The following is a 21219-nucleotide window of genomic DNA, read 5'->3' as shown; positions in this document are numbered from 1 at the left end:
TATCTTTTTTTGCTTTGGAAAATGTTAATTATTTTTTGTAAAAATTTGTTAATGTTGCCATGTGGTTTTATTATTTATTTATTATTATTTTTTTATTTTTGAGATGTAGTTTTGCTCTTGTTGCCCAGGCTGGAGTGCAATGGTGCCATCTCGGCTCACTGCAACCTCCGCCTCCCAGGTTCAAGTGATTCTCCTGCCTCAGCCTCCGTAGTAGCTGAGATTACAGGCGTGTACCATCACACCCGGCTAATTTTGCATTTTTAGTAGAGATGGGCTTTCTCCATATTGATCAGGCTTGTCTCGAATTCCCGACCTTAGGTGATCCACCCGCCTCGGCCTCCCAGAGTGCTGGGATTACAGGCGTGAGCCATCGCCCCTGGCCTATTATTATTATTATTAATTTATTTATTTTTGAGCTGCAGTCTCACTCTGTTGTCCAAGCTGGAGTGCAATGGTGCGATCATGGCTCACTGCAGTTTCCGCCTCCCAGGTTGCAGCGATTCTGCTACCTCAGCTTCCTGGGTAGCTGGGATTACAGGCACATGCCACCATGCCTGGCTACTTTTTGTATTTATAGTAGAGACAGGGTTTCACCATGTTGGCCAGGCTGGTCTCAGACTCCTGACCTTAGGTGATCTGCCTGCCTCGACCTCCCAAAGTACTAGGATTACAGGTATAAGCCACCATGCCCGGCTGGTTTTATTATTTTTTAAATGAACAGATGAATATTTTAAAAATTGCTCAGTTTTAATTTCTGATAAGGTAGACATTGATAAATATAACCCACAAAAACAAAAAGCTGTTTGGGGTTCTCTAATTTTTAGGAGTCTAAGGTAGTCCTAAGATAAATATATGAGAACTACTGATTTAATCATTCCATTTTGATGGATTTTAAAATTTTGTCCAGTTTTTTACTATTACAAACATTGCTGCGATGTACTAATGTACTTTTTTTTTTTTTTTTACACATTTGTGATTGTTTCAGTAGGATAAATTCCTAGAAGTAGAAATACTGTGTCAAATGACAAATTTTTATTTTTAGATGTTAGCAAATTGCCTTTTAACATAGTTGCACTAATTTTCCAACAGACAATGGAAGAAGGTACTCTTGCCCCATGTATGGCATTGCCAATCTCATAGATGAAAACAATTATGTTTTTTATATTTTGTACTTTTCAAAAATTAGTAAAATTAAGGATCTTTTCATGGCCAGTAGTTATTTCTCTTTCTTATTTTGTAAATTGCCTTTTTAAGTATCTTGTGCTTTTTCATGTGTTGATCATCCTTTTCTTAACTAAGTTGGAAGAGCTCTTAGGAAAAAATCGTTTTTATTGGTCATAGTGCTGAAAATATTTTTCTGTTTCTTTTTTGTTTTTCTTTTCAGTTTCTTATTTTATGAGATTTAAAATGTCAAAGGGAGATTTTCTTTATTCATGTTGCTGCATTTATTTATCTGTATTTTCTTTTCCTGATTGGTGATTTTTAACCAGTTTGATTGACTGGTCGATTGAGACAGGGTCTTGCTCTGTTAGACTGAAGTGATCCTCAGTCTCAGACTCAAGTGATACTCAGTCTCTGAGTAGCTGGGACTACAGATGCGTGCTACCAGTCCTGGCTTTTTTTTTTTTCTGAGACAAAATATCACTTTGTCACCCAGGCTGGAGTGCAGTGGTGTGAGCACAGCTCATTGCAGCCTTGACCTCCCGGGCTCAAGTGATCTTCCACTGTAACCACCTGAGTAGCAGGGACTACAGGCGCATGCCACCACTCCTGGCTTTTTTTTTTTTTTTTTGTGGAGACAAAGTCTCATTATGTTGCCCAGGCTAGTCTCAAACTCAAATGATTTTCCTACCTTGCAAAGTGCTAGGATTATAGGTGTGAGCCACCATGCCCAGCCTCCCAGCTAATTTTTCAATTATTCCTAGAGACAGAGTCAACCTATGTTGCCCAGGCTGGTCTTGAACTCCTGGCCTCAAGCAGTCCTCCCACCTTGGCCTCCCAAAGTGCTGGGATTATAGGTGTGAGCTACTGTGCCTGGCCAACCAGTTTGATTTAAATTAAACCCATTCTAGATGATGTGTGACAGCTCAATTTTAATACTAATCTAAATAGGACCTATAATTGCATGTAATGGAAACTTGATTAATTTCAGAGGAAAAAATCAGTTTAAAGATGATGGAGCAATTTAGAGATGTGATGTATCTCATATCCCACTGCTTTAACCCCCTAATATTAACATTTCCTTTTGTCTTTTATTTTTTTTTAGTTGAGGAAACGTGTGAAGCTTGAAGGGAAAGAACTTGAAGAATACTTGGAAAAAGAGAAACTAAAGAAAGAAGCTGCCAAAAAGCTTGAGCAGTCAAAAGAGTGAGTCATTTTCAGACAGATTATAAATTTATGGATGCAATTTGAGAAGAATGTGTCCTTGACTTAAATGTTTCATTGAAAATATTTTTAACTTTTCATAAGACTTAATTTTGTTGCAGACATCTTTCAAATGTCTAGAATACCAGATCCTGTCAGTGCTAATATTATTATGCATTTATTTGTTATGTTTTATAAAATGTCAGTCCAATAATGTTGAATGTTATTCCTGTCATGCATCACTTAATGATGGGGACAGTTCTGAGAAAAGTGTCGTTAGGGGATTTAGTCATTGTGCAAACTTTAGGATATATGTTTACACAAACCTTGATGGTATAGCCTACTGTGTATCCAGAGTATATGATATGGCCCATTGTTCCAAGGCTACAAACCTGTACAGCATGTTACTGTACTAAATACTGTAGGCCATTGTAACACAATGTTAAGTATTTGTGTATCTAAATGTATCTAAACATAGAAAAGGTACAGTAATCTTATGGGACCTCTGTTGTATATGTGGTCCATTGTTGTTGACCGACATAATTGTATATTATCATTTAATATTGAATTAATAATACTGAGTATTGATTCAGTAATAAATTAATAAATATTAATTTAAGATATCTTTGAAACTTTATGACCTTGATCTATTCTAAAATCCTCCTAGGGCAGATATAGATTCCAGTGATGAGAGTGACATTGAGGAAGATATTGACCAGCCATCAGCTCATAAGATGAAGCATGACTTGATGATGAAAGGTGAAGGCAGTCGTAAAGGAAGTTTTTTCAAACAGGCAAAAAAGTCCTATCCTATGTTTCCTGCCCCAGAAGAAAGAATTAAATGGGATGAATACGGAGAGATTATCAAGTACGTGAGCAAAACAAACTTTTCTCTCTTACAAATTGGAGTTATTAACTGTGTTATTATTTCAGTTCAGTGAATTTGATCTTTCACTTGATCTTTCTAGTCACATGTATGGGGTTAGCTTCTGAGTACCTCAGCCTGAAGACACAGAAGACTTGTAACTTGAAACATAAAAATAGAGAGGCTGAGAAACATCTAGAGAATATTAAGAGAAAACTGGCAGTTTATGACTTAGTTGTGTAAAGGTTTAAAAACATGATCACGTGATCAAGACTTTTTTTCCCTGCTTAAAAAGAGAGGAGGATGTAGGATAGGAAGAACTTTGGGGCTGTGCGTGGTGGCTCACCCCTGTAATCCCAACACTTTGGGAGGCTGAGATGGGAGGATCACTTGAGCTCGGGAGTATGAGACCAGCTCAGGCAATATAGTGAGACCCCCATCTCTATCTTTAAAAAAAAAAAAAAAAATGAACTTTGGATGGCTGGTGATTGCATTACCAATGGATTATGTCTTAAGTATTATACAAGTTTTATGAGATTAAGAGGAATGTGAGATAGCGTGAGTGAAATCATGGAAAAATCTACAAAATCTATACTTTAGAAAAACAACTAGCCGGGCGCGGTGGCTCACGCCTGTAATCCCAGCACTTTGGGAGGCTGAGGCGGGTGGATCACGAGGTCAGGAGATCGAGACCACGGTGAAACCCCGTCTCTACTAAAAATACAAAAAAATTAGCCGGGCGTGGTGGCGGGCGCCTGTAGTCCCAGCTACTCGGAGAGGCTGAGGCAGGAGAATGGCATGAACCCGGGAGGCGGAGCTTGCAGTGAGCCGAGATTGCGCCGCTGCACTCCAGCCTGGGTGACAGAGCAAGACTCCGTCTCAAAAAAAAAAAAAAAAAAAGAAAAACAACTGCAATCACTTTGAAAACACTACTATCCTTTGTGAAAAAAAAAAAAAGAAAAACATAATACAGGCCAGGTGTGATGGCTCATGCCTATAATCCCAGCACTTTGGGAGGCCGAGGCAGGTGGATCACGAGGTCAGGAGTTCAGGACCAGCCTGGCCAAGATGGTAAAAACCCGTCTCCACTAAAAATACAAAAAATTAGCCGGGCGTGGTGGCAGGCGCCTGTAATCCTAGCTACTCTGGAGGCTGAGGCAGAGAATTGCTTGAACAGGGAGGCGGAGGTTGCAGTGAGCCGAGATGGCACCACCACACTCCAGCCTGGGTGACAGAGAGAGACTCTATCTCAAAAAAAACAAAAAACGCAATACATACAATCATCTGGTAATGGATATGAAATTGCATCAGCTTTGGATGAAATGTATATTTAAATCTTGAGATATGTGAGGACTCCAAAAATTATGCCACCTACTAGTTATATATGTTATGTAGTATTAGCTTGCTTTTTACTGCTTCTAATTAGAGACTTATTATTTAGACCAGAGGATTTCTTAGTGCCAGAGCTTCAAGCTACTGAAGAAGAAAAAAGCAAATTAGAATCTGGTTTGACAAATGGAGATGAACCTATGGATCAGGATTTATCTGATGTTCCTACTAAATGTATTTCTACAACAGAGTCTATTGAAATAAAGTAAGTGCTTTTGTGACATTTTGAAAATAGATTATAAGATAAAATTTCAAGCATTTGAATTACATAATTTACATTATTTCAAGCAAAATTTCTGAATATTCTTTAGTAACTTTGTGCTTTTAAAATTTAATTTATTTTTGTATGAAGAGACTTGTGAAGTATGGTGGCATGATATTTTCTCTTCATTAATGGTATTTGAATGCCAACGTAATTGAATTGGTGGTGGTGGGGGGTGCTTAAATTGTAGCATTAAATTGTACATTTATATGAAGAAAAATTATTTTTGGCCTTTTTATTCTGTAAGCAGGTGAAAGGGAATAGTGTAACTCACAGTTTAATTTTTCTGAGTAACTGCTTGTTTCATAAAATATGCTCCTTGACTTAAATATCTCTAAGACCCTAATGTCTGGAAAATACTGTTGTGATCTGAAGTAGTTAGAAACCTTTTTTCTCCCCCCTTCTACTTAGTTAAATAATATCAGTAAGTGATCATTTTGGAATTTCTTTTAAGTCATCAGAGAACAAAGTGTTTTATTTGTCCAGTAATATCATTTAGTATATATTTTTGGGTATAGATAAGATCTAAATAATACAGATAGGGCCAGGCACGGTGGCTGATGCCTGTAATCCCAGTACTTTGGTAGGCTGAGGTAGGCTGATCACTCGAGATCAGGAGTTTGAGACCAGCCTGGCCAACATGGTGAAATCTCATCTCTACTAAAAATGCAAAATTATCCCTGCGTGGCGGTGCACGCCTATGATCCCAGTTACTTGGGAGGCTGAGTCAGGAGAATTGCTTGAACCCGGGAGGTAGAGGTTGCAATGAGCGAAGATCATGCTACTGCACTCTAGCCTGGGCAAAAGAGCGAGACCCAATTTCAGAAAAAAAAATAAATAAAAATAAATAAATCATACAGATACTATAACACATGTGTATTTCTCAAATCCTAGTGTTATATATTGTATACATGATAAAAGCCATTTTTTTTTAGAATTATGAGAAAAGTTATCTTGAATAATCATATCTAATTACAGAGCCCGGGTTACCTACATAGACTATGAAGGACGCTCTGATGGGGATTCCATTAAAAAAATCATTAATCAGATGAAACCACGACAGTTGATCATCGTCCATGGCCCACCAGAGGCCAGTCAAGATCTGGCAGAGTGCTGTCGCGCCTTTGGTGGGAAAGATATTAAAGTGTACATGCCAAAGCTACATGAAACAGTTGATGCCACTAGTGAAACTCACATCTACCAGGTAAACATGCCAGGAGTTGCCATTGAGTAGAAATAAGTACTTTTTGTTGCAGGTTAGGACAGATAACATTAGAAATACAGAGATGTGTGAGACAGACAGACATGGATAGTCTCCTGCCCTAGCAGACCTGATAGGGTATGGGGCTTAGAATAAGGAAATACCATTTATCATGTTGTTGTGCCACTGAGAGAAGAAGTATAGGATGCTATGAGAGTATCAAGAGGGGAAACCACCCACATTTAGAGGTTTAGGAAAGGTTTCCTACAGGAAGTGATAACTAATCCTAATTGATGTTTAGATGGGTTGTCAGGACAGACAGAGTAGGAAAGCGGGGGAAGAGCGTTCTAGGCAGAGGGAACCATATTTGCAAAAGTACAGAGGTGAGGAAAATGATTAAGAATTCAAAAGTTTTAGAAGAATTCCTGGATATCAAGTTTCTACTCCTAATTGGAACAAATGGAGACAGATACCAGATATAGGACTAGCACAGTAGAGAGATAAATTTTGTCTGGTAATGGAAGATGGTGTCAGTTTAAGGCCGGAGTGATGTCTATATCTGGAAGAAATGGATGTGCACATACCAGGCAGGAAATTTATTCTGGGCAGAGTAAGAAGAAGCAACCTTCCAAGAATATGGAGATGTGAAATTCTGTGGTATGTTCAGGAAAGGACTAGCAGTTCACTACCTACTGAAGTATGCCAAGTACTAGAGGATGGGACTAATCAGTGGTTCTCAACCTTGACTGCACATAAGAATCATCTGGGGAGTTTTGTGAGGGTCAGAGAGACTCAGTGTTCTGGTCTTAATCTTACCAGTCATGTTAGAAACACTGGATATAAGGCCCTGATATGCTTTTTGTTTTAATTGCCATGTGATTCCATTTTGTAGTCAGGGTTAAGAATCTCTATTTTGGAAAGTAGGCAGGGGCCCAGTGATCTGCAGGTAATGAGTTCATTGCAGGTCATTGTCGGACTCAGATGAGTGAAAGATTTTCCAATTTTAACATATTACCAGAGGTAGAAAATGATAATAGGTTATATTTAATTTGTTAATCTATATTCTGTGGGTTTTATTTCTCTCCCCCTCCTTTGCATATCTAGGTGAGGTTAAAAGACTCACTTGTCAGCTCTCTTCAGTTTTGTAAGGCAAAAGATGCTGAATTAGCTTGGATAGATGGTGTCTTAGATATGAGAGTTTCCAAAGTGGACACAGGGGTTATTTTAGAAGAAGGAGAACTAAAGGATGATGGAGAAGACTCAGAGATGCAAGTGGAAGCTCCCTCAGATTCTAGCGTTATAGCACAACAAAAGGCCATGAAAAGTCTGTTCGGAGATGATGAAAAAGAAACAGGTGAAGAAAGTGAGATCATTCCTACTTTGGAACCCTTGCCACCTCATGAGGTAAAAAAAGCATGTGCTTTTTTGATTTCTTCCTGAATTTGTCATCCTTCTAGTTTTCGTGTCTTTTGGTTTTTTTTCCCCCTTCTAAAACTAAGTGGGTCTGTGGAACCTTGTATATTTTTAACCATTTAAAATATGTGTCAGCTGGGTGCAGTGACTCAGCCTGTAATCCCAGCACTTTGGGAGGCTGAGGTGGGAGAATTGCTTGAGGCCAGGAGTTCTAGATCAGCCTGATTATAGGGACACCCTGTCAAAAACCTAGTCGGCATGGTGGCGTGCACTTGTAATCTGAGCTAAGAAGGCTGAGGCAGGAGGATTGCTTGAGCTCAGGAGTTCGAGACTACAGTGAGCCACAATTGTGCCACTGCATCTAGCCTATATGATAGAGCGAGACCCTGTCTTGAACATAAAATATGTCTCACATTTGGGCTGATTTTGGAGTTTTTAAAAAAGAGAACTTGTGACATGCTTCTGTGTGTATGTCTCTGTGTATATATTAATTCTATATAGCTAAGGAATGACATATCTTTAGCAAATCTTTTAAGGTACGTAATTGTTTCATGATTTTTTTTTTGGTATGGATTTTTAAATTTTAAGTTTGATGATTGTGAGGATCACCTTGCAGCTTCCAGTCAGGAGATTTATAGTTTTCGAAGAAAGTCATACTGGTTTTTTTTTTTTTTTTTTTTTTTTTTGAGATGGAGTCTCGCTCTGTTGCCCGGGATTGAGTGCAGTGGTGTGATCTTGGCTCACTGCAACCTCCGCCTCTCGGATTCAAGTGATTCTCCTGCCTCAGCCTCCCAAGTAGCAGGGATTACAGGCATGAGCCACCCGGCCCAGCTAGTTTTTGTATTTTTAGTAGAAACAGGGTTTTGCCATGTTGGCCAGGCTGGTCTTGAACTCCTGACCTCAGGTGATCCACCCACCTCAGCATCCCAAAGTGCTGGGATTACAGGCGTGAGCCAGTGCACCTGGCCAATAGTCATACACTCCATTTTTTTATGTTATTCAGTTCAAATAACTTTTGGTTTTGATATAGTTAGAAATCTTTAAGTATAGATATAATTTATTCTAGCATTTACATATTCTTTAGAGGTATCTAGTTAACTAGCAAGATTCTAAGTAATTAAACTTGGAAAAATATTAAAACTATGAATCCTACATGCATATCAAGTGATGTCTTCAGCCCTACTATGAAATTAAGAATAGAGAGACAGCCTCTGTTGTTGGATTTCCTTCTAGTACAACTCTCAAAGTTGGGAGGAGGAATAAGAATATTTTTTTCTTCTGTGCTAAAGCTAATGCTCTTCAAAGTAATGTCAAAACAGAAAGCAGCAGCATTAGGCAAGAACCGCTTTCCTTACTGATTGTAGAACCTATGGCATCCATTGCATTTGCTCTGAGGAAGGAGGGACAGGGAAAATGGGATTGGGGAGGAAATGTCTTTTGAAGTAAGCAAATGACTGGGATCTAGAAAATGAATTTTTGGTTCAGTCCTGCCCATGGCACTCTAGTTGACTCCCTTAGGCAAGTGAATGAGTGAAGAGCATAACATTACCAAACGTCTCTGTTATGACGAGGCATGACTAACAAAACTGATGGTGAAACAGAAAATGTGAAGGGCTTTGTAATGTTAAATAATGGGGTAAGGCCGGGCGCGGTGGCTCACGCTTGTAATCCCAGCATTTTGGGAGGCCGAGGCGGGCGGATCACGAGGTCAGGAGATCGAGACCACGGTGAAACGCGTCTCTACTAAAAAAAAAAATACAAAAAAAAAATTGGCCGGGCGTGGTGGCGGGCGCCTGTAGTCCCAGCTACTCGGAGAGGCTGAGGCAGGAGAATGGCGTGAACCCAGGAGGCGGAGCTTGCAGTGAGCCGAGATTGCGCCACTGCACTCCAGCCTGGGTGACAGAGCGAGACTCCGCCTCAAAAAAAAAAAAAAAAAAAAAAAAAAAAAAAAAAAAAAAATAATGGGGTAAATTTAGAATAACAACTTGGAGGCCGGGTGCAGTGGCTCACGCCTGTAATCCCAGCACTTTGGGAGGCCAAGGTGGGCGGATCACGAGGTCAGGAGATCGAGACTATCCTGGCTAACACAGTGAAACCCCGTCTCTACTAAAAATACAAAAAAATTAGCCGGGCGTGGTAGCAGGCACCTGTAGTCCCAGCTCCTCTGGAGGCTGAGGCAGGAGAATGGGGTGAACCCGGGAGGTGGAGCTTGCAGTGAGCCGAGACTCCGTCTCAAAAAAAAAAGAATAACAACTTGGAATGTGATTTACAGTCTTGAAATGATCTGTCAAAGAACTTCAGGGAATAATAGAAAATCTCTTAGAGATCATGTAGTATTTTACTTTATTCAGTACAGTTGTATGTTTGGTGTTTTACTTGAAGTTATTCATTCCCCTTTGACCTTACCTAAGGTTCCTGGACATCAGTCAGTTTTTATGAATGAACCAAGACTGTCAGACTTCAAGCAAGTTCTCTTACGGGAGGGGATTCAAGCTGAATTTGTAGGAGGTGTACTTGTTTGCAACAATCAAGTAGCAGTCCGCAGAGTAAGTGTGTTTTCAATAAGGGCTGAATTGGACACATACTTCTGAAGTTTTGTCATTTTGAAATTCGGCAATTCTTGATTGGTATTTTCACAAAACTGAAGATCAGTAATTTATATTCATGATCACGACCTCAAAGGCTTACAGAAGTCTTATTGACTTGAAGTCTTATGAAAGACTCTTGAAGAAATGATACATAATTTCATTGTAAATTTTAATTATTTGAATCTTCTGACATTTATGTCTATGTAAAATTCATGACTTCAATATTATATCCATATACTGTGAATCAGAGCAACCCATGTCCTGACCAATCATAATCTATTTCATATATTTCGGTTATTATGTCTGCATATTAATGAATAGAAAATGTACTAAAGAATTCTTTTTTATTTGGTTTCTAGACGGAAACTGGACGCATTGGATTAGAAGGCTGCCTTTGTCAAGATTTTTATAGGATAAGAGACCTTTTATATGAACAATATGCCATTGTATAAAGGACATGATGTCAAGAAGTATCTGCTTGACCTTTCTAAGAAAAAGGGATTCTTATCTTACTCTGAGCTTTTGATGTTTTGTTTTGTAACATACAAAAAGAATCTGCCAGAAAAACTTACATGTATTAGATTTTTAAAAATATAGAGAACATTTTGCAGATGCTCAAAGGAGCATTCTATCTTTTGGCTTTCAGAGTGATAGAGCTCTTAACAGGTGCACAGGCCCAAGAGTTGAAGGTGATTGGTTTTCTTCCTTGTTCTAGAAGGGCTTTTTACTTGAATAAAACAATGCAACTTAGCAAACCAATTCATGGCCTTAGAGAAACATTTTTGCATGAGTTCTTACAAACTGTTTGTTATACTTTCTGGAGTGATAAGTGAGAATTATTTAGAAAAGACATGCTCCAAAAAAAAACCAAAACTGATAAAACAGTTTTTCGAAGCTTATTTTTAAAAGCATACATGCTACGACTCTCTCCAGTTTGAATATGCAATTGTTTTCACAGGCAGGATGTCTGTTTTCTGCCTATATTTCCCAGTGATTTACTCTAGGGTAAGGTAGTATACATTTGGTTCAGAAATCAATTTTTATTTCTCCTATATCTTGTTTTATCAAGTTTTGTTGTGGCATTTCAATGTAAATTATAACACCATCATTTGAGTATACATAATTCAAAAGAACTCCTTGATGCAGTATAGTCTTAAGGGTTCTGCATACATTTTAGAAACATCTTAGCCATAAGTTAGGTCCTGTATTAAACTGTTTAGTGCTCTGTTTTTAAGAAAACAAATGTTGAACCTCACACTTCTATGTGGTGACAGTGTAATTTAATTAAAAGATGTAAATGTTTTCATCTCTTAGGCTTGCTGTCTCCTAAGGTCACCCAAGCAGTAGTTGGATTTTATACACATTACTACTAAAATAATACTGAAGTTGGATAAGGTTATCCTTTCTGTGTTTGTGTCTTTCTTGTGACTAACCACCCTGATATAGTATTAACCACTGTGTTCAAGAGTAAAAACAATATATGCAATTTTCATTGAACTTAAAGAGTGAAAACCATGTAAACTATTGAAACTATTGTAATCCATTAATGCTTTTTTAGAATGGCAGCTCCTTGATGTTTATTTCTCAAATGGTTAAGCCCTCTTCTTTACTCTTAATTTTTTTTTTTGAGACAGAGTCACCCAGGCTGGAGTGCAGTGGTGAGATTTTGGCTCACTATAACCTCTTCCTCCAGGGTTCAAGTGATTCTCCCACCTCAGCCTCCCAAGTAGCTGGGACTACGGGCACATGCCACTGCACCTGGCTAATTTTTATATTTTTAGTAGAGACAGGGTTTCACCATGTTGGCCAGGCTGGTCTCAAACTCCTGACCTCAAGCGATCCACCCACCTAGGCCTCCCAAAGTGCTGGGATTACAGGCATGAATCACCACAACTAGCCTACCCTTAGATTTTTGGAAGGATCGACCTTCTTACTTTACTATGTGTGGAACAACCCAGTAATATCAGACTTGAATTACTATTTCATTCTATTTCAAATGCTTACAAAGCTCCTATTGTTAGATTATAGTGTTAATGCAAAGTTTACAGACTTTTGATATGGAAAACCAGATAAACAAAACAATGTTACAAAAGGCAAATATAAAGAGTATGTTTTCTTTTTAGTGCTTTAGAAAAATTTCACTTAAACTCTTATTACTGTATAGATTAAGCACTATAATGCTATTTATATTCCAGGGGAAAGAAAATCTGAATTTGTTTTATGGTTTAAAGCATCTAGTTTACATATTGTATTGTAATACTGATACGGTTTGGCTGTGTCCCCACCAAATTGAATTGTGTTAATAGTTCCCATAATCCCTACATGTTGTGGGAGGGACCCAGTGGGCAGTAATTTAATCATGGTGGCAGTCACCCTCATGCTGTTCTTGTGATGGTGAGTTCTCATGAGATCTGATGGGTGTTTTTTTTTGTTTTTTGTTTTGTTTTGTTTTTTGAGACGGAGTTTGGCTCCTGTTGCCCAGACTGGAGTGCAATGGCACGATCTCGGCTCACCACAACCTCTGCCTCCCGGGTTCAAGCGATTCTCCTGCCTCAGCATCTCGAATAGCTGGGATTACAGGCATGCACCACCACGCCCAGCTAATTCTGTATTTTTAGTAGAGGCGGGGTTTCTCCATGTTGGTTAGGCTGGCCTCAAACTCCCGACCTCAGGTGATCCGCCCGCCTCGGCCTCCCAAAGTGCTAGGATTACAGGCATGAGCCACTGCGCCTGGCCCAAGATCTGATGGTTTTGTAAGGGGATTTTCCCCCTTTGCTCGGCACTTCTTCCTGCTGCCACGTGAAGAAGGACGTGTTTGCTTCCCCTTCCACCATGATTGTAAGTTTCATGAGGTCTCCCCAGCCTGTGGGACTGTGAGTCAATTAAACCTCTTTACTTTATAAATTAACCAGTCTCGGGCAATTCTTTATAGCAGTGTGAGAACAGACTAATATGAATACCAATATTGAAAAATTGTTTTTTGCCTCACCTTTCTCTTGTCCTATGAACAGAAATTAAATTTTAAAGTATTGCCTTAAGATGGCTGTGCTAAATAATAATCATTGCAAGAGCAATACTTTTACCTGTTTCTAGATGACAATATTACTAAAATTTCTCAAATGAAGACTTTGTTTTAGCTTCAATTACTTCAGAAAATATAAATTTTAAAAATGACTGAGATAAATCATGAACTCAGTGGAATTTTCAGATGAGATGGGGTGCGTTCAGGGTGGTATGACTAGACAGAATTTTCAGATCTTTATTATTTAGAGGCAAGTATAGGTATAACGTGGACTATCAACTGATATCTGCAAATAATTTGGTTAAAAAGAAATTTGACTGTAGTATTTGTTGCAGTAGGATTATAAATGTCAGATATCATTGTAAACATTTCTATGTTTTTAGAAATATCTTGGGTGGCCTGAAACAGAAGTGAGGAAATCAATTTTTTAAGGTGAGCCATTTGGCTTTTTAAAAAAATTGAGATACAATTTACATACCATAAAGTTCATGCTTCTAAAGTGTACAATTCATTGGTGTTAGTATATTTAGAGTTGTATAACTATTACCACTATATAATCCCAGCACACTTTCATCACTCCAAAAAGAAACACCATACCCACTACCAGTCACCCCTCATGCCCCCTTTCTATGACCCCTGGCAACCATTAATCTACTTTCTGTCTCTTTGAATTTGCATTTTCTGGACAGTTCATAAAAGTTGAATAATACGGCCAGGCGCTGTGGCTCACGCCTGTAATCCCAGCACTTTTGGAGGCCGAGGTGGGTGGATCACAAGGGCAGGAGATCGAGACCATCCTGGCTAACACGGTGAAACCCTGTCTCTACTAAAAATACAAAAAATTAGCCGGGCGAGGTGGCGGGCGCCTATAGTCCCAGCTGTTCGGGAGGCTGAGACAGGAGAATGGCGTGAACCCAGGAGGCAGAGCTTGCAGTGAGCCAAGATTGTGCCACTGCACTCCAGCCTGGGCGACAGCGAGACTCCATCTCAAAAAAAAAAAAAAAAAATTGAATAATACAATATATGATCTTTTATGTTTGACTTCTTTCACTTAGCATAATGTTTTCAGAGTGCATCACTGTTACAGCATGTGTCAGTACCCTTTTTGTGACTGAATATTATTCCACTGAATGGATATACCACATTTTATCCGTTCATCCGTTGATGTACATTTGAGTTGATTCCAAATTTTGGCTATTAAGAAGAATGCTGCTCTGAACATTCATGTGGAAGTTTTTTTTTTTTTTTGTATGTACATATGTTTTCAATTTTCTTGGGTATATATCTAAGAATTAGAATTGCTGGATCATACAGTAATTCTGCTTAACCTTTTGAGGAGCTGCCAGGCTGTTTTCCAAAGTGGCTACAACATTTTGCATTTCCACCAGCACGTGTTTGAGGGTTCTATTTTCTCCTCGTTCTTGGCAACATTTATTACTGCCTTTTTAAATTTTCGTCATCATAGTGTGGGTGAAGAAGTGTGTCACTGAGGTTTTGATTTGCATTTCCTTAATGACTGATGATGTGGAGCCTCTTTCCATGTACTTATTGACTTTTTGTATATTTTGGAGTAATATCTGTTCATATCCTTTGTCCATTTTCAATTTGTTTATCTTTATTGTTGAGATGTAAGAGTTTTTTTTATATGTTTTCTGGACACTAAACCATTATATATTGATTTGCAAATATTTTATTCCATTCTGTGGCTTGTCTTTTCACTTTCTTGATAGTGTACTTTGAAGCACAAAAGTTTTTAATTTTGATAAAGTCCAATTTGTTTTTTTCTCTTCAGTTCTTTGTGCTTGGTTTTATATCTTTTTTGTTTTGTTTTGTTTTTTTTTTTTTTTGAGATGGAGTCTCACTTTGTCACCCAGGCTGGAGTGTAGTGGCGCGATCTCAGCTCACTGCAACCTCTGCCTCTCAGATTCAAGTGATTCTCCTGCCTCAGCCTCCTGAGTACTGGGATTACAGGCACCCACCACCATGCCTGGCTAAATTTTTGTATTTTTAGTAGAGACATGGTTTTGCCGTGTTGGCCAGGCTGGTCCTGAACTCCTAACCTCAAGTGATCCACCAGCCTCAGCCCCCAAAAGTGCTGGGATTACAGGTGTGAGCCACCTTGCCTGGCCTTGGTTTTATATCTTAAAAGCTATTCCTTCATTCAAAGTCACGAAGGTTTACACTTAATTTTTTTCTATCTAAAAAACCATTGCTTCATCTAAAGTCATGAAGATTTACACTCATTTTTTTTTTTTCTAACAGTTTTGTAGTTTAGGCTCTTATAGTTAGGTCTTTCATTTATTTTGAATTATTATCATTATTATTATTAATTTTTTTTTGAGGCAGGGTCTCGCTCTGTCACGCAGGCTGGTGTGCGTTGGTGCAATCACAGCTCACTGCAGCTTCAGCCTCCTGGCCTCAAGCAGTCCTCCCACCTCAGCCTCCCAAGTAGCTGAGATTACAAGTGTGTGCCACCATGCCTGACTAATTTTTAAAATTTTTTTGTAAAGACAGGTTCTCACTCTGTTGCCCAAGCTGGTTGTCTCAAACTTCCAGACTCAAACAATTCTCCCACTTTGGCTGCCCAAAGTGCTGGGATTACAGGCATGAGTCACCATTCCTGGCATTAATTTTTGTATATGGTGTGAGGTAAGGGTCCAGTTTCATTTTTTTGCATGTGGATATCCAGTTGTCCCAGCATCACTTGTTGAAAAGACTATTTCTCCATTGATTTTTTTCTGCCACCCCTGTTTAAAATCAGTTGCCCATGAGTGTATGGGTTTGTTCCTGGACTTGAAATTATGTTTCACTGATCTGTATATCTATGCTAGTACCACATGTCTTCATTGCTGTAGCTTTGTAGTAACTTTTGAAATTGGGGAAGTGTGAGTTCCCCAACTTGTGTTCTCTTTCAGAATTGTTTTGGCTATTCTGGGTCTCTTGAATTTTCATGTGAGTTTAAGATTCTGCTTATCGATTTCTTTTTTTTTCTTTTTTCTTTCTTTCTTTTTTTTTTTCTTTGAGACAGCATCTTGCTCTGTCACCCAGGCTAGAGTGCTGTGGCTCAATCTCAGCTCACTGCAACCTCTACCTCCTGGGTTTGAGAGATTCTCCTGCCTCAGCCTCCAGAGTAGTTAGGACTACAGGTGCGTGCCACCACGCCAGGCTAATTTTTGTATTTTTAATAGAGATGGGGTTTCATCATGTTGGCCAGGCTGGTCTTGAACTCCTGACATCAAGTGATCCAGCTGCCTTGGCCTCTCAAAGTGCTGGGATTACAGGTGTGAGCCACCATACTCAGCCTAAGATTCAGCTTACCAATTTCTGCAAAAAAGGCCACTCATTTTTAATAGGAGGTAAAAAGCAGTTGACATTTATAACTTAGAGTCTTTTAATGTTAGTGCTGAAAGGGACTATAGAACTCATCTAATTCAACCCACTTATTTTATAATGGCCCTGTGCAAGGAAAGGGATTTGCTTGAGATCCACACAGCTGTTTAAAGGCAGAGTTGGGATTGGAACCAAGTCTTAGAGAATCCATTGTTGCTTCTACACTGCATTATTGCTTCAGTTCCCTAGTTTACATTCACTTTGCTTAGGAGTAATATGTTCAGTTTATCTTCTCTAAGAATGGCAGCTGTTATTTAGGACAATGGCATGCTGAGAAATAGATTGATTTCTATTCTATATTGTGTCCAGTAAAAGTCGGGGGAGAAAGAGTAAATCTTATCTTCTTCTGTACTTTTCTTTGATTAATGTAAGATTCTAGAGTTTTATCAGAAGATTATTGTCCTTTAAAATATTGATGAACTGATGATCACTTAAAGGATATAAACAGTGGGTAGTAATTCAGTGATTGAGAGGTTGATTGCAGGTTCTTTTTTTTTTTTTTCTGGTAACCACAGAATGAATGTAGAATGAATTTGGATTCAATAATGGGAACTAAGGTCAGGCGTGGTGGCTCAGGCCTGTAATCCCAGCACTTTGGGAGGCCGAGGTGGGCGGATCACCTGAGGTCAGGAGTTCCAGACCAGCCTGGCCAACATGGTGGAACCTCATCTCTACTAAAAATACAAAAAATTAGTCAGGTGTGGTGGCGGGTGCCTGTAGTCCCAGCTACTTGGGAGGCTGAGGCAGTAGAATCGCTTGAACCCGGGAGGCGGAAGTTGCAGTGAGCCAAGATCATGCCACTGTACTCCATCCTGGGCGACAGAGTGTAACTCTGTCTCAAAAAAAAAAGGGGGGGGCGGGGCAGCTAGAGAAGGAACATTCAAATCTTCCCACTTGGGCAGGTTCCAAGCAAATGTTTAGTTTTTTACCTCCTCTTTTTTGTCTCACTTTAATCACTTTGTGTTTATGGGAAAATACCAAAAATTACCAAAATGTAAAAACCCAGGGCTTTGCTGGAAGTGAGGGTATCTTCTTGGCTTTTCCCTTCCTTTTCCTCCCCACCACTATACACACATGCACACACAGCTCTATTTTTTGGTGCTTTTCATTCATTACTCACTCCCATTTCATTTTAGCTCTTGAAGTCAAAATGTGATTCCAAAGAGCAAAATAGAAGTTTGGAGAGTTTGAAATCTCTCCCTGTGGCTGGACGCCGTGGCTCACACCTGTGATCCCAGCACTTTGGGAGGCCAAGGCAGGCGTACTGCTTGAACTCAGGAGTTCAAGACCAGCCTGGGCAACATGGTAAAACCCTGTCTCTACAAAAAATAGAAAAATTAGCTGGGCTTGGTGGCTGTAGTCCCAGCTACTTGGGAGGCTGAGGTGGGAGGATCACTTGAGCCTGGGGAGGTTGAGACTGCACTGAGTCCTGAATGAATGAATCCATCTCTCTTTCTCTCTCCATATAGTCAAAGAGAACCAAAAGTGTGTGTGCTTTTTTTGTGAAATTGTTAAGGATTCCATGGGTCCTACTAAAATTTTTGATAGTGATAATTTCAAGTGGAGAATATATAAAGGATTCGTGAGGCCTTCCTACCTCATTTTCTGAGGTTATGTTGACTTTAATATCCAATGTATTGTAGGTGTTTTCTTTTTTCCCTGACAATTGTTATGTTAAAAAACAAAAAAAAGGAACCACGTATTGTACATTCAAAACAATCAAATGTAACTCTTTGGGAAACTTTATTCCAAGGGTGCTGCCACTGCCCTTGTTTTAAATATTTTTGGAACTTCATTTCTCTTCAGGTCTATTTAACAAGCTTGTTAGGAATATTGTAAATTATTTTAGAAACACATCGTGGTCTTGGCCTCATGTGGCGTTGCCGCTTGTTACTACATGACCCCTCCCACACCCCCTAAAAAAGAAAAAGGATTTAAAAAACCCTCTAAGGACAAACATTTGCTACCATCATTGATTTTTTAATTTTACATTAACTATTTAATATCAAACTATAACTAAAATACAAGTAGTGGAATTATACTTTTATAAAGTATCAAATTATGTAGATAATGACAAAGTTATAAGGTTACTATAATTTCCAACTTTACCCATAGGTCATGGTATAGAAGTTTCATATTTAAATATCAAAACATAAATGTCTAAAGAGATTGTATAAATATCAGTTATAAGGAAAAACCAAATTCTCAAGGTTTTTCTTATATGTGTTTTTTTTTTTTTGAGACAAACTTGCAGGGAGAAAGAATTATGTGTCAGGAGGAGGATTCAGAATGTTGTTCATTTTATCTAATTACTGCCTATTAAGAAAAGCTTCACATTTATTTCAACTATTCTATTGAATACTTTTACCTAAGATAATGAAACCGTTAAGTAGAGATTTTTCTAATAGAATAAAAATCAGTGTAGGCCCAGCACAGTGGTTCACACCTGTAATCCCAGCACCTTGGGAGGCTAAAGGCAGGAGGATTGCTTGAGCTCAGGAGTTCGAGACCAACCTTGGCAACATAGTGAGAACTCATCTCTATTAAAAATCAGAAAAATTAGCCAGGTGTGGTGGCTCATGCTTGTAATCCCAGTTACTCAGGAGGCTGAGGCAGGAGGATCCCTTGAGATTGAGGCTTCAGTGAGCTAATGATCACGCCACTGCACTCCAGCCTGGGTGACAGAGTGAGATCCTGTCTCAAAAACAACAAAAATCTCAGTGTGACAAATTCCTAACAGCTCAAATACTACTTGTCTTATTTGTTAACTATTTTGAAATAATTTTAAACTTACAGAAAAGTTAGAATAGTTCAAAAGATCCTGTATATCCTTCCCCTAGATTCTTCTATTGTTAACATCCTGCCATATTTTCCATACCACTCTCTAGCTATGTATTCACATTATTTTTTGAACTGTTTGTTACCAAGTTGCAATTGTGATGTCCCATTAGTCCTAAACACTTAAGTGTACACTTTTTAAAAACAAGGACACTCCTACATAACCACAGTACTTAAAATCAGGAAACCAGCATTGATAAAATTCTACCATTTGATCCACGAACCCCATTCAAATGTTGCCATTTACTCCAAAAATATCCTTATAATAACCCTTTCCTTTTTTGGTCCACAGTCCAATTCAGGATGAAGCATGCATTTAGTTACGTTTTCCCTTTAGTCTTCCTCAATCTGGAGTGGTTCCTTGGTTTTTCCTTTTCTGTGACCTTGACATTTTTGAAGAATGCAGGCCAGGTACTTTGTAGAATGATGTACACTTTGGGTTTGTCTGATATTTCCTCAAGATTAGATTCAGGTTGTGAATTTTTGGCAGGAATACCAGAGAGGTGATGCTGTCTTCTTCTCTGCATTATATCAGGCGGCACATCATGTCAATTTTTTCCATTTCTGGTGATGTTAATTTTTAACAGTTGGTTACGATGTTTTCAAGATTTCTCCACTGTTAAGTTAGTATTTTCTCCACTTGTATTTGTTTTTTGGCATCAACTTAAAAAGTACAACATGATGTTTTGATATACGCATCCATGGTGAAATGATTATTACAGGTACTTATTAATTAATGAGGAATTAGGTATTTTGTGAGTGGCTATTTTGAGACTGTCAATATCCTATTTCTCAAAATTTTACCCTTTACTTTTAGTATCCATTGATGATCCTTGTCTGGATCAGTTATTGCTAAATGGTGGTTTTCTTTTTTCTTTTCTCTTTTGTTTCCTTTCCTTTTCTTTTGAGACAGTGTCTTGCTCTGTTGCCCCTTCCCTTCCCTTCCCTTCCCTTCCCTTCCCTTCCCTTCCCTTCCCTTCCCTTCCCTTCCCTTCCCTTCCCTTCCCTTCCCTTCCCTTCCCTTCCCCTCCCCTCCCCTCCCCTCCCCTCCCCTCCCCTCCCCTCCCCTCCCCTCCCCTCCCCTCCCCTCCCCTCCCCTCCCCTTCCCGTGCAGTGATGAGATCATAGCCCACTGCAGCCTCAAACTCCTGGGCTCAAGCCATTCCCCCCTCAGCTTTTGGAGTTAGCTGGGACTACAGGCATGTATCGCCACACCCAGATTATTTTTAAAGTTTTTGTAGAAACGGGGTCTCTTCTTCCCCATTTATTCAATATTTATATCAGTGTAGAACATGGGTTCCTGTTTTATCATCTGTAAGTTATGATTTATTTTGATGCCCCTGTTGTCCAAGATTTGACTAGTGGGAGCACTTTCCAGCTAGCTCCTGTGTCCTTTGGACATATCCCCATGGTTCATTGAGCACTTCCTTGCTTTCTGGCACCACAAGATGTTCCAGGCTTATCTTTTATTTTCCCTACCCTGGTCCTGACATCAGCCATTTCTCCAAAAAGTCCTGGTTCCTATTAGTGGAAAATGGTATTTAAAACCAAGATCTGGATGCTAAAGGCTGTGCTCATTGCCCCTGTGCTAGCATTGCCACTGTGCGTTCTCCCAGTGGACAAATTTGGAAATATATGCATCTATGCTTGTTACCTCATCCATCCATATATATATTAAAAACAAGTACACACTGATACCTATTTCACATCTACTCCACAGAGTTTATACTAGTCTTCTCCCTTTCCACAATTGTATCTTCTCCACCCTACATTTAAAAACTGGACTTCCAAAGTCTTCAATACATTGGCTTATTTGTTCATTCTCCCTGTGATTAACCAATCTCCTGACCATGTGGCTGGCTCCTTTGCTCCATCTCTGCCCTTCAG

General features: G+C 39.1%; 1 protein-coding gene across 14 annotated transcripts in view; it reads left to right on the top strand.

Annotated features, from left to right (window-relative positions):
- CPSF2 (cleavage and polyadenylation specific factor 2) overlaps positions 1–12990 on the top strand; it is a 42981-nt gene extending 29991 nt beyond the window's left edge. For 12 of the 14 annotated variants that reach the window (XM_063643961.1, XM_063643966.1, XM_055288372.2 and 9 more), the window contains 7 exons: positions 2267–2367; positions 3032–3232; positions 4671–4823; positions 5859–6084; positions 7186–7485; positions 9906–10040; positions 10442–11481. In XM_063643961.1, coding sequence (XP_063500031.1) covers positions 2267–2367; positions 3032–3232; positions 4671–4823; positions 5859–6084; positions 7186–7485; positions 9906–10040; positions 10442–10534 — 1209 coding nt within the window. In that variant the 3' untranslated portion in view covers positions 10535–11481. Of the gene's footprint in view, positions 1–2266; positions 2368–3031; positions 3233–4670; positions 4824–5858; positions 6085–7185; positions 7486–9905; positions 10041–10441 lie in introns of all 14 variants that reach the window. The other 2 variants (XM_063643968.1, XM_063643969.1) reach the window with 1 other exon arrangement.
- Positions 12991–21219: the final 8229 nt, after the last annotated feature.

Source organism: Symphalangus syndactylus, chromosome 8 (assembly GCF_028878055.3).
Source record: "Symphalangus syndactylus isolate Jambi chromosome 8, NHGRI_mSymSyn1-v2.1_pri, whole genome shotgun sequence".
In the NCBI taxonomy this organism is placed as follows: domain Eukaryota; kingdom Metazoa; phylum Chordata; class Mammalia; order Primates; family Hylobatidae; genus Symphalangus; species Symphalangus syndactylus.
Note: the sequence above shows the minus strand (reverse complement) of the source record. Positions and strands in the feature narration are given on the sequence as shown.